At 27.0% G+C, this 12,056-nt stretch overlaps 5 protein-coding genes across 5 annotated transcripts; 3 read left to right on the forward strand and 2 right to left on the reverse strand.

Annotated features, from left to right (window-relative positions):
- Positions 1–446: 446 nt before the first annotated feature.
- cubi_01243 (uncharacterized protein) lies at positions 447–986 on the reverse strand (the record flags this gene model as incomplete). The annotated part of the gene is made up of 1 exon (XM_029018255.1): positions 447–986. The coding sequence occupies one exon, from the start codon at positions 984–986 to the stop codon at positions 447–449; it is 540 nt and encodes a 179-aa protein (XP_028873009.1).
- Positions 987–3,925: 2,939 nt separating this feature from the next.
- Positions 3,926–5,218, forward strand: cubi_01244 (uncharacterized protein; the record flags this gene model as incomplete). The annotated part of the gene is made up of 1 exon (XM_029018256.1): positions 3,926–5,218. One exon carries the CDS (start codon positions 3,926–3,928, stop codon positions 5,216–5,218), a length of 1,293 nt encoding a protein of 430 aa, XP_028873010.1.
- Positions 5,219–6,293: 1,075 nt separating this feature from the next.
- Positions 6,294–6,575, reverse strand: cubi_01245 (uncharacterized protein; the record flags this gene model as incomplete). Its single annotated transcript, XM_029018257.1, has 1 exon — positions 6,294–6,575. One exon carries the CDS (start codon positions 6,573–6,575, stop codon positions 6,294–6,296), a length of 282 nt encoding a protein of 93 aa, XP_028873011.1.
- A 915-nt stretch (positions 6,576–7,490) lies between these two features.
- cubi_01246 (uncharacterized protein) lies at positions 7,491–8,828 on the forward strand (the record flags this gene model as incomplete). Its single annotated transcript, XM_029018258.1, has 1 exon — positions 7,491–8,828. One exon carries the CDS (start codon positions 7,491–7,493, stop codon positions 8,826–8,828), a length of 1,338 nt encoding a protein of 445 aa, XP_028873012.1.
- A 379-nt stretch (positions 8,829–9,207) lies between these two features.
- cubi_01247 (uncharacterized protein) lies at positions 9,208–11,883 on the forward strand (the record flags this gene model as incomplete). Its single annotated transcript, XM_029018259.1, has 3 exons — positions 9,208–9,451; positions 9,663–9,776; positions 9,841–11,883. Coding segments are annotated over 3 exons (2,401 nt in total), but the record flags the coding sequence as incomplete, so codon positions are not given.
- Between the last annotated feature and the right edge of the window lie 173 nt (positions 11,884–12,056).

Genomic DNA, 12,056 nt, shown 5'->3' on the forward strand with positions numbered 1-12,056 from the left:
AACCCTAAAACCCTAAAACCTAAACCTAAAACCTAAAAAATTTGTTAAATAGAACTTCAAAACTCAATAATAACCGTCAAAGATATTTAATTAAGAATTTCAAAGACAAATTAAATAATTGTACTGACAATTTATCACTACCAAATTTTTATTTAAATGCAAACCAACCGCAATCAAACTAAATAATAAACCCAAATTATGGAATGCAAAACAATCTAAAAACATTACATTAAAAACATTAACTTTTTACATCTTCATGTAAAATACTACCTATTAAAGATATAATTTTGTACACTCATCTTTATTCAATTCAAAATTTATACCTCATTAATTAGCCTTCGCATGAGTACTAGCCATAAAATCTTCAATTATGAAAGAATATCAAAATATGCTATTATGAAAGTAAATTTCAGTTAAAAATATTAGGAACTGAGTTTTCAATTGAATTAGTTACATTTTTGTCCCCTAAGAACACGCCTCACTTTCGATTTATTGGGCTTTGGTAGAACCGGTGGTGGTGGTGGTGGTAGTTGTGGAAGTGATGAAAGTAATTTTGGATCCGGCGTCGGCGATCTCATAGATTCGAGCTCTTCCGGTGACGGCGGCTCCGGGAAAGTAGGTGGTGATTGTTCGATCGTTCCCATAGGAGGTTTTGGGGCTGGGTAAGAAGGTTTCGGAGGAATATTGTCAGGATCGAATGCTTCTGATTTCAAAAGTATAACAGGTTGGTTTGGCTCCTGGGGAAGATCCTCACCAGAACTTTGTTCATCTTCTGAATCAGAATTACAACTTGAAGAAGAACAACAACAACAACAACAAATACGATTCCTAATACGCTTTAAAGCACTGCAGCATGGGCTTTTTACTTTAATAAATGAAACTTCCGTTAAATCGAAACCCGAATGATATAGAGTTTCTCTTGGATTATAAAGACTAAATAAAAGTAAAGATGAAATAACGAGTTGAAATCCAAATAACCTCAACATTTTTGAAAAATTCGATCAACTGAATTCTTGTATTTTATTGAGACGTCTCCCCATCAATTTTAAGACTATTTTCTAATAAGGTATCGCGCCCCTGATTCATTTTTTTAGTATTTACCAAAAATTTAACTGCTAATGTTCTTTTTGAATTGATTTTGTTAAGTTTTATTTATTGGTTTCTTTAAAAAACAATCTTGTCATTGATATATTAACTGAGTAAATTTGATGATGTTGGTTTACTGTTGGTTTGAGAAATATTGTAAATATGCGTTTAGTTGATTTTTAAATTATATTAAATACGGAGATAGTTAAACAACTTTAATTTCTTTGCAAATAACTATTTTTAGAGCCAATTCAACGAACGTCCACAAAATTTGTATTTCTAAGGATATTATGTTTATATTGAGTGGATAATTTCTATAATTCTTATTAAATAAATATCAAATTATAATTTATAATTTAATTTGTAGGAACATTTTTAATAGCTAGATGTGATTTTTTAAAAAATTTGGACTGTTCATATAACAACTGGAAAATATAGGGATCTTTTATTCGAAAAATTTTCTGGAATTTCCGGAGATTAGAAATATTGCAATAGGTTCTATATTTGCATGAAATGTTCAAATTTAAATTAGAAATAGTTATTAGGATAAATAAAAACGTGATTTCTATTATTTACAAATTGATTGATTAAGAGCTCAAACTTCTGCCCAATTGATTTTAGTTAACAATAGTTTGTGTAATTAATATATGATTTATTAAAGCAAAATATATTTGTATTAAAGGAATAAAAATTTGAGCCACAACTATACAATTTAAAGATTTAACAATATACTACTTATTTTGTTGAAATTAATTATTACATGTTAATATCCCCAGAATAATAATGAATTCATAAATTTGAATGTTACTTCGAATATTTTATAATTAATTAAATTAATTATAAAATGTTTCGTCATCGTAAATAATTGTTTTATTCAATGATGGCTAGATTAAATAAAAATCTAATAACAATATCATATTTAAACCAAATAAAATATTGTATTGATAAATAATCAATTGATATGCACTTTTTTTAGATAAATATTCATTTATTTTTGCTATTTTGATGTTAAAAAAAAATACTTTAAATAGATCGCATTGATAATAACGAGTTAAACTCAGTTCCTAACTCAATATAATTAGACATTCTATTATATTAATACTTTATAATATTTTTCATTAGTAATTTATATTATAATTGTTTTTCCATATCTAAATCAATCTATAAAGTTTGAATTTTATTTATGATAAATAATCAAATATCAGTAATATATTTGAAAAATTGCTATACTTTGATTTCAAGCTTTTTAACGCCAATTCTACTAAATACTTAAATTAAAATAAATTTAAATTTTAAATTTTAAACACTTTATTGAATATCAATATTTTATTGATAATCATAGCTCTTTAGCTGGTAATAGCTTAGTATCAGTGCAGAACATTCAACACTAAAAAATAAGATTAAATTGTAATATCAAATAATTACTTTTTAAATGTTAATAAATATATAATTAAATAAGAATATGTGGAATTTATTCAATATTTTTTCCCATCGAAAATTGCTTTCTAAAATGATTGTAATTATCAAATTATTAGAAAATTTTAATAAATTTGATTTGTCGTATAACAGAAAATTACTAATAATTTAATGAAATATTTAACGGGAATCTTGTTTTTTTTTACAAACAATTAAACCAGCAAATAGAAGGATAAAATATTTTATTTTTGAGAATTAAATCAATAAAATAAAAACAATATTTAAAATAAAAGCTAATTCAACTTCTTTTCGGTTATTTTATAAGATTATATACTTTATTTTTTTTACTTTCCACTTTTATGAAAATATCGAATTTACTAATTTAATTTAAATACTAATTGTTTACAATTGCAGTAAATAACATGAATAATAAAGGTATATTGTTAGTTTAAAGCAATTGAAATATGTTTATATTGCAAAAACTATTACTAAAATTAGATAATATAGATAGTTATTAATTAATATATATACAATATTTATTGATTTTATTATTAAAAAAGAGTATTAATACTAGTAATTTGAGGAATAATTCATTATTAAGCATAGGGTATAATTTTCTATAAGCAAACTTGAATACAACAAATACATATATTAAAGAAATACATAAAAAGTATAATTCAATGTTATTTTTAACCTTAAAAGTGAAATTAGGTGTGAAATAGTACCAAATATGTTATATGAAATGATCAATTATTCAAAATATTAAAATTTTATAAATTAACAAAAGTACATTTAAAAAGTTACTGATAAAAATTTTAGTTATTCAAAATCATTATTAATAATTTGGAGCAAACACAGTTAATCAATTTAGAAAAAAAAAGTTGATTAAAATAAGTTTCTATTGCATAAAATAAAAATTAATCATAAATATAAATAAAAATATACGATTTTCTTTTTGAGATTTATGAAGTTTAATAAACATTTTACAGAGAATTGTCGCAAATGTCAAAAAAGTTACATATAAATTGTTTTTAGTTAAACGACAATAGAATATATAAACATTTAAGCAAAATTTCCGTAAATAAAACGTTAAGATGAAAGAAATAAATAATATATTAAACAAGTTGTTTTATAATGTTATTAAATTATATTATTGTCGATAAATACAAATTAAAATGTTAATAAGTATTGAATAAATTAAGATAAAATAATGATCAAACAAACAAAAAACATTTAAAAAAAAAAAGTTTAATTAAAAAATAGTTATAAAAAGGATTTGTGGCGCTAAAAGAACAGTTAATATTAACTAGTCTTAAAATAACAAATTAATTTTAATTCTTTGGATTGAAGAAAATATCTGCATACTAAAACTATAATTTGACTGAATATTTAATTATTTGATTTAATGCGATAATCTTAAATAATGAGAAAAAGATCAATATTTTTTTCGGAATTATTTTTTCATTTAATAGTACTTGTACTGATTAATAGTGAAGCAAATGCTGAAACTATCATTAATCGAGTCGAAAATAAAAAAAATAACAACTATAAAAGACCAAGCTACTTAGTTCTAGGTAAAAACAATGTTTTCACTCCAGATTATTCTAAAGAAGTGAATTGTCTTGGCCCTCCAATATATTTTTTTGACGTCATTAATAGAAAAATTATGAGCTTAGAGGTTGATTGCAAAGATACATTTTTACTTATTAACAATAATGGTGAACTAACTGTGAGGCTTACAGATGAAACCTATTATGTTAATGATCGTAAGACGAAAAAACACTTATTTTTTGACTATAATTTAAATCCAGCAACTTTTATTTTGAAAGAATATGATTCTGCTGAAATTGAGTATAAATCTGATGATTTGTTGAAAAATAATGTCTATGCAATCCCGAAAGATTACAACACATCTAAAGATGGGGAATACTTAAGGTGGATTGTGGAAACAGAGTTTTTGGGAGTTAGTACGATTTCAGATAAAATGGTTAAATTAGCTAATTATACTTTTGATCAACCAGAAAATACATTTGAAATTAATATATCTGTCAAAGAAAAGTCATTTTTAATTTTTATAATTAAAACAAATATGGCTGGAATTAAAAATACTTATTTTGCGGCTTTCCCTATTTTCTTCATTTCTAATATTATATATGATATTAGAAAACCTTTACTAACATTTCAATTCGATCAAATTGACTCCAAAAATATAGAAACATACGATGTCAAAAGGGGAGTTCATTTTTATAAAGGGTTGAAATTAAAAACCAACAAGATTCATGGTGAAAAGATATTATTTAGCGAATCTTTCTTTGAATTAGAGAAACTAATTAAGGATAGATTTGAAAGACTGAGAATTTTTTCTGACTCGAAACACAACTTTGGCACTATAAATCTTTTAAATTCAGTTAACAATAATGAAAATAATGAATTTCTGATGCAACCAAATAGTTTAGATAATGCCTTTAATCAATTTTACAATTCATCATTAGATAATCTACAAATGACTGATAAAACTGTATTAATTACTACTACTACTACTACTACTACCACTACTACCACTACTACCACTACTACCACTACCACTACTACTACTATGGCAACTAATACTAAATCTCTTTCAGAAGTAAATTTTCTTGTTGACTCCAACTTTTATCCCATCTATATTGGAATAAATGATATTTTACTAAGATATGAAAGGAATGATAATCAATAATTTTGTAATAATTATTATGGTTATATCCCGAACTTAACAATAAAATTCTTTCTAATTATAACTGGTACTCTTGAAATTTGATTTTGGTCATAGAAATTTAATTATTTACAGGTCAATTTTGACTAATTTGATTTACACAAATTCAAAATTATATTACATATTATATTAATCATAATGAAAAACACTTGTTAAATTGAAGGATATTTATTCTAGAGATATTTTTTTGAAGATGAAATGATTTTTTTAATCATAGGAATATACGAAACCAATTTAGGATATTTCGAGTATTTATTATTAATTTTGTGATATTTCGTAAATTATTGGAGGTTTATTATATATTTTCCGCATCTCTAGCAAATATTGGCATGAAAAATTGTTAAACCCAATTCTGTTCGTCATGATTGTAAGAATATGAATAGGAGTAAAAAGTTAGTATTATTATAGAATAATAAAAAAATATGTATCTATAAAGCAACTGTTTTATTCTAATTTTTTGCTTTTAGTTCATTTATCAAAGTTTTTGAATTAATTCTTCAAATTAAAAAAAAAAAAAAATCTCTAGATATTAATGCCCAACTTATCAATTTAAAAAAAAAAAATGAATCTTAGGATAACACTAATGAAATTTATAAATATCGTTTTGATGTATAACCTTCCATTTATAATAACTAGTGAAGTTGATAAAAAATAAAATCTGAATCAAAACAGCAGGACAATTTATAAATATTGTCGGTAGTTAAATATTCTAAAGAATTCCAAACAACTAAAAAGTCAGGATTCAAAAGTTCACATACTGGAGAAATTAAGAGAGAAATATTATTGGAGTAATTAGCTCATTCACATTTAAATTAACAATAATCTAATTCAAAACGCTAAAAATAAACTGTATTAAGCAAAGACAGTTTAGCTGAAGTTAATGATTATTTAACTTATAAACCTGTCTTAGAAGATCTAAATTAATATTTTTCAATAACTTTATTTTCTCTAAAATTTAAATTGAAAATATTCATTATTGTGAAATTGGAGGACTTCAATAAAAGTTATTTGAAGCGAACAAATTATTTTTATTATCAAGTTACTCTGCAAGTTTTTTCTTTGCAGAATCGATCTTCCCTTGAAAGTAACTAGCTTTTTCTTCATTGCCAGCTAATTTTGCATCTTTAACTTTTTGTTCTAAAATCTTCATTTGATTCTGTAAACTTTTCTTTTCACTACTGGACATTTTTCTCAGTTTAAGACGAACAAATGATTGCTCGAATGTAGTTTTAGAAATTTCATTCCCAGTGTTTTCGAAATTTCCAAAGAAAGCAAAAATTATAAAGATGAAGGCAAGCTTAGAAAAGTTAAAGGCATTCATATTTCTTGCAATAAATTAAAAAAGAATTTATACAAATTTACTTGATACCTTACAAATTAGAAAATTGAAAGAAGTGATAATTAATGAAATTCATTTAGTTGATAAATTGAAGTTTTCACACTATGCAAAGACAAATATTATTTTTGTGGTACAAAATCATCCAAATTCTACAATACTCACATTTTCTTACTAATTATTTTTATAATAAAAATTGCTTTATAATTTGTATACAAATTTGTGAGAAATTGTGTGAATTTCCAATAATAAACAATTGTCTTATTGTCTATTTATATATTTCTATTTGAAGTATAAATTTGTTTGATTCTTGATTATAATATACGTTATGGTAAATACTGCTGGTAGGAATAGACTTGATATTTGGGTGTATGTGAGATCTTGGTAGAAAACAAATCACACTAAGGCAGACATATTAACGTGAGTTCAAAAAAAAATAAATAAAATATCATTTTTTTTAGTAATCTATCTTAGACATTTAATGTTATTATAATATAAACCCAGATATTTTTAAACATTTTTGCAAGAAAAAATTTTTAATAAGCGTACGCGGGAAAATGTGTGCATTTAAAAGTCAAATTATTTATTAAATGATTAATTGAAATAAATTCTAATACGAGATTTCTCTTTAAATGAATATCAATTAAAATATGAAATTGCTCGTTTTTTAAATTTGCTTCTATTTTCTACATAAATTCTGTAATAGTAGTTATTATATCGATATATATGTGAATATTTTTAATTATAATAAAAAAGAAAGGTAATTTCTGTGTATATAAATGCTATTTTCGCACAAGATAGACAATACACAAATAGAACTAAATAAATTATTTGTAGGAAAGTACGTTTTATGACCTAGAAAACAGAAATTTATTAATTGTTAAATTGAAATAAAACAAAATGGGTTCAGGTGGCAGTAGTGCGGATGATAAAACAACAACAACCACAACCACTACTACTACCACTACTACCACTACTACCACAAGAAAAACTGAGACTTCAACAACAAGTACAACTACAGAAACGACAACGTCAACCGCTGCAGTAAGTACTACTACGAGAGCTCCTTTAAGTCTTACGGGAAGTAAATTTTTAATACCAAGGGATAAAAATGATATTGATGACAATGGGAAATTATCATTTATTTTTCCCATATATGGCTTAAAAGAAACTAATATGAAAATTGAAATATTGAATGAAAACAATATTACAATAACAACATTGGATTTTAAAAGATGTTGTGCAAAAATTATAAACGCAGTTACAGGATATTTTGATACCTTTCAATATCCTTCAAATTGGGAATCTATTACTTCATTGAATTTGACAATTGCATGGACGAAAGTAATGCTTTATTTAATTGTATCTTCGACATTAGTTCCTCTTGGGGGCATAGTTAGCTATGAAAACCCTTCTCCATACTCATTAGTATTTACCGATAATAATAAAAATGAAGTTTCCACCACATGGAATTTTAATTTTAATTTTGACAATATTATATCTAACTCATGCACTATTACAACTCCTGGAAATAAATGTAAAAGCGGTTCAGTTAAATTAGCCTTGGATAAACCCTTTGCTCCTGAAAAACAATATTTGAGATATGCATTTGCTGCTCCTCCAGAATACTTATATCCTGTAACTATTACACTTTATTCATCTGCATCATCCCTAGTATCAATTAAGTTTTCTAGTGCTATGGTTGAAATAAAGTCAGAAACTAAGACAAATACAATTACCATTCCTTCTCCAATAGAAAGTGGGCAATGGATTGCAGGCGATATCTTTCTATTGACCAACTCTGGATATAATTTTTTAAAAAACAATTCAAACAACTATCAATGTTTATTTATCACTACAGCCTCCTGTTTCGCTACTCAGTCAACACAAAAATGGAGGCAGTATGACCAAAATTTAGATCTACTACGCTATGCATACATTAAAGGTACTGAATACAGAACAAAAAGTAGCGAATATATAATCAACTCATCTTCAGATAGTGGTAATTTAGAAGATGATTCTGAGAGTGATATTGTATATCTTTTTGTTTCATACAATAATGTTATTATTGGAGGTGTTCCTATTCCTTCTTCTTCAGATATAACTGAGTTAAGAATTACAAGCAGTAAAGATCTGGTTCCAATTGCATACTGGAGGCTATCCCAAGGAATGACACCTTCAATTAATGTTTCTAGTGAAATATTAAAAGGTCTAATACCGCAAATTAAATCGGGATGAATATAATAAATATTGCTATGAGATTTTAAAGGGTTAATTACATTATAATTATTAGAGTTTATTTTTTTTGTTTAGTAAATCTGTCAGAATAACTATAAATTTAGTAATCAAATATTTAATTAAACCATTCTAGACATAATTATTTCTTGTTTTTAGTAAAATTTTATTTTTGAAACTTGCATTTAGACATCAAATACTGCATGCAGAGACTTTCCGTAAAAATAATACTTAATATTTAAAAAAAGAAAAAAAAAATTGTAAAAAAGAAACACCATAGTTTAATATTGTAGTATATACTCCATTTATTTGAAATAATCACAATTTAAAAGATCTATTCCATTTTCAAAAACTTTTGATTTCTAGAAGCTTGTCAAATAAAATGGGTGCAAATTTCAGTAATTGCCAGTTCACAAAATCAGGTGATTCATGTTATTCGCCAGTTTCAATGATAAATAGCACATTAAATGAAACAGCTACAAATAACTTTATTTTAAATCTTGAAAAATCTAAATTTGGATCTGAAAGCAACGATTATTGGTTCACGTGTATGGAAGGTTCAGTGCCATATAATGGAACTTTAAATTGTGATATTGAAAGATATGCTACAATTGTTTGTGGAAGCAGTAAGTTATTAAATTTAAAAGTAATTTTTTACAAATTTACTTAATTCATAATTATTTGCTTCATAAAGGAAATATTACATTTTCACATAGAGAATATTGTCTTTTTGGATTCCAATTTAGAAATAATGAAACTGTTATTTTTGACGTAAGTTAGGGAAATCAAAATTAATATAATATAGTTATCTTTTAATACCTAAATTATAGAGTAGAGACCTTCAAAAACCTCTCTTAGCTTTCCCTCTTCCAGCAAAAGAAATGATAGTTGCAACTCAAATTTATGATGGGAATTTTCAAGAAAAATGGGTCTTGAGAAGTGGTTATTCAGGTAAGTTTATTATTACAGATAAATTTTAGAATAAAATTATTTATATTAAAAATTTTTATTATAGGTTATGTTTCAAATATTGGAATTATATCAAATGAAACGATCAATAGTCCAAAGAGTCAAAAAACTCCATTTGATTCGTTTAGTAACTATGATATTTCTGATAAAGGAATTAAAATTACAGGATTTGAAATTGGTAATCAATCCAAAATTGAAGGAGGACCCACAGTTGAAGTAGGATCTGCGATTTTAGGAGGATCTACAGTTTTAGGAGGGCCCACGACTGAAGGATCAAAATTGAATGGAGAATTTACAGTTGAAGGAGGATCCACAATTTTAGGAGGACCCACAACTGAAGGGACATCTACAACTTCAGGAGGATCTACGACTTTAGAAGGGTCCACAGTTTTAGGAGGATCTACAACTGAAGGAACATCTACGACTTTAGGCGGATCAACAACTGAAGGTACATCTACAACTTCAGGAGGATCTACGACTTTAGGAGGATCCACAGTTTTAGGAGGATCTACAACTGAAGGAACATCTACGACTTTAGGAGGTTCTACAGTTTTAGAAGGGCCCACAACTGAAGGAACATCTACCACTTCAGGAGGATCTACGACTTTAGGAGGATCTACGACTTTAGGAGGATCTACGATTTTAGGAGGATCTACAACTGAAGGAGGATCTACGACTTTAGAAGGGTCCACAGTTTTAGGAGGATCTACAACTGAAGGAACATCTACGACTTTAGGCGGATCAACAACTGAAGGAACATCTACAACTTCAGGAGGATCTACGACTTTAGGAGGATCCACAGTTTTAGGAGGATCAACAACTGAAGGAACATCTACCGCTTCAGGAGGATCCACAACTTTAGGAGGATCTACGACTTTAGGAGGACCCACAGTTTTAGGAGGATCTACAACTGAAGGAACATCTACAACTTTAGGAGGTTCTACAGTTTTAGGAGGGCCCACAACTGAAGGAACATCTACCACTTCAGGAGGATCCACAGTTGTAGGGGGATCTACGACTTTAGGAACATCCACAACTGAAGGAGCATCTACGACTTTAGGCGCATCCACAGTTGTAGGGGGATCTACGACTTTAGGAGCATCCACAACTGAAGGAGCATCTACCACTTCGGGAGGATCCACAGTTTTGGGAGGATCTACGACTTTAGGAGCATCCACAACTGAAGGAGCATCTACCACTTCAGGAACATCTACGACTTCAGGAGCATCTACAGTTTTAGGGGGAACAACAACTGGATCAAAATCGGAAGGAGAATCAAAAATCGAAGAATCTAAAATCGAAGAATCTAAAATCGAAGAAGTGACGGTAACAAATAATACATATATAATTCCAGTAGACCAAAAAAATGTTGAAAGCGGTGGAACGTTGTCATTCACTATTCCAATTAATAAAACTAAAGAAAGCGATATCAAAATAAACATTAATGATAATAAGGGTGGGAATATTATTGGTTTGGAAATAAGTAAATGCTGCGGTAAACTAATTGATTTAAGTAATAAAAAATATGATAGATTTTCATACCCAGAAAAATTACCAGAAAGTGGGAATTTAGACTTGAGTTTAACATGGTTATCGTCAATATACACTCTAAATATAAAATCTTCTAATAATTCTATAGCAACCATTCCAACAGAAAATGCAAATATTCCATATAAAGCCGTTTTAATGGTATCATCCACAAATGAAAAATTGAATCCAAATTGGAGTTATAAAACAGGAGTTGTAAGCACTGGTCTGACTTCATGCTCAATAAGTGCATTAAATGGTAAATGTAAGAGTTCTAGTGTGATAATTTCAAAAAATGTTAATCCTAACATGGAATTTTTGAGATTTGGTTTCCTTTTCTCTAAGACAATTTTGTCTCCTTTCGAGATGGTTATTTCTCAAGATTCTACTAATTTAGTCACTTTACAAATATCATCAAATCTCATAAAAGTTAATTCTAATACTGGTGAACAAGAAATTAATCTCAGTAAAGAAATAACTACTGGAGAATGGGTTTCTGGGGATATTTTTATGGTTTCTGATCAAATTCATAATTTAATTGAAAAAGATAATACAATCACCTGTAAAAGTTATAGTGACTCGTGTTTGAATACACAAAGTAATCAGAAATGGATGAGCAATATCAACGAAAATTCCATACTTAGATATGCATACTTAATGAAGCAAATCATGAACAATGAAACTAAAATTGATACAAGTGCTGAAAGTTTTGAAAGTGTTGGAAGCACTGGAACT

This window comes from Cryptosporidium ubiquitum, assembly GCF_001865345.1.
Source record: "Cryptosporidium ubiquitum isolate 39726 chromosome Unknown contig_27, whole genome shotgun sequence".
Classification (NCBI taxonomy): Eukaryota; Apicomplexa; class Conoidasida; order Eucoccidiorida; family Cryptosporidiidae; genus Cryptosporidium; species Cryptosporidium ubiquitum.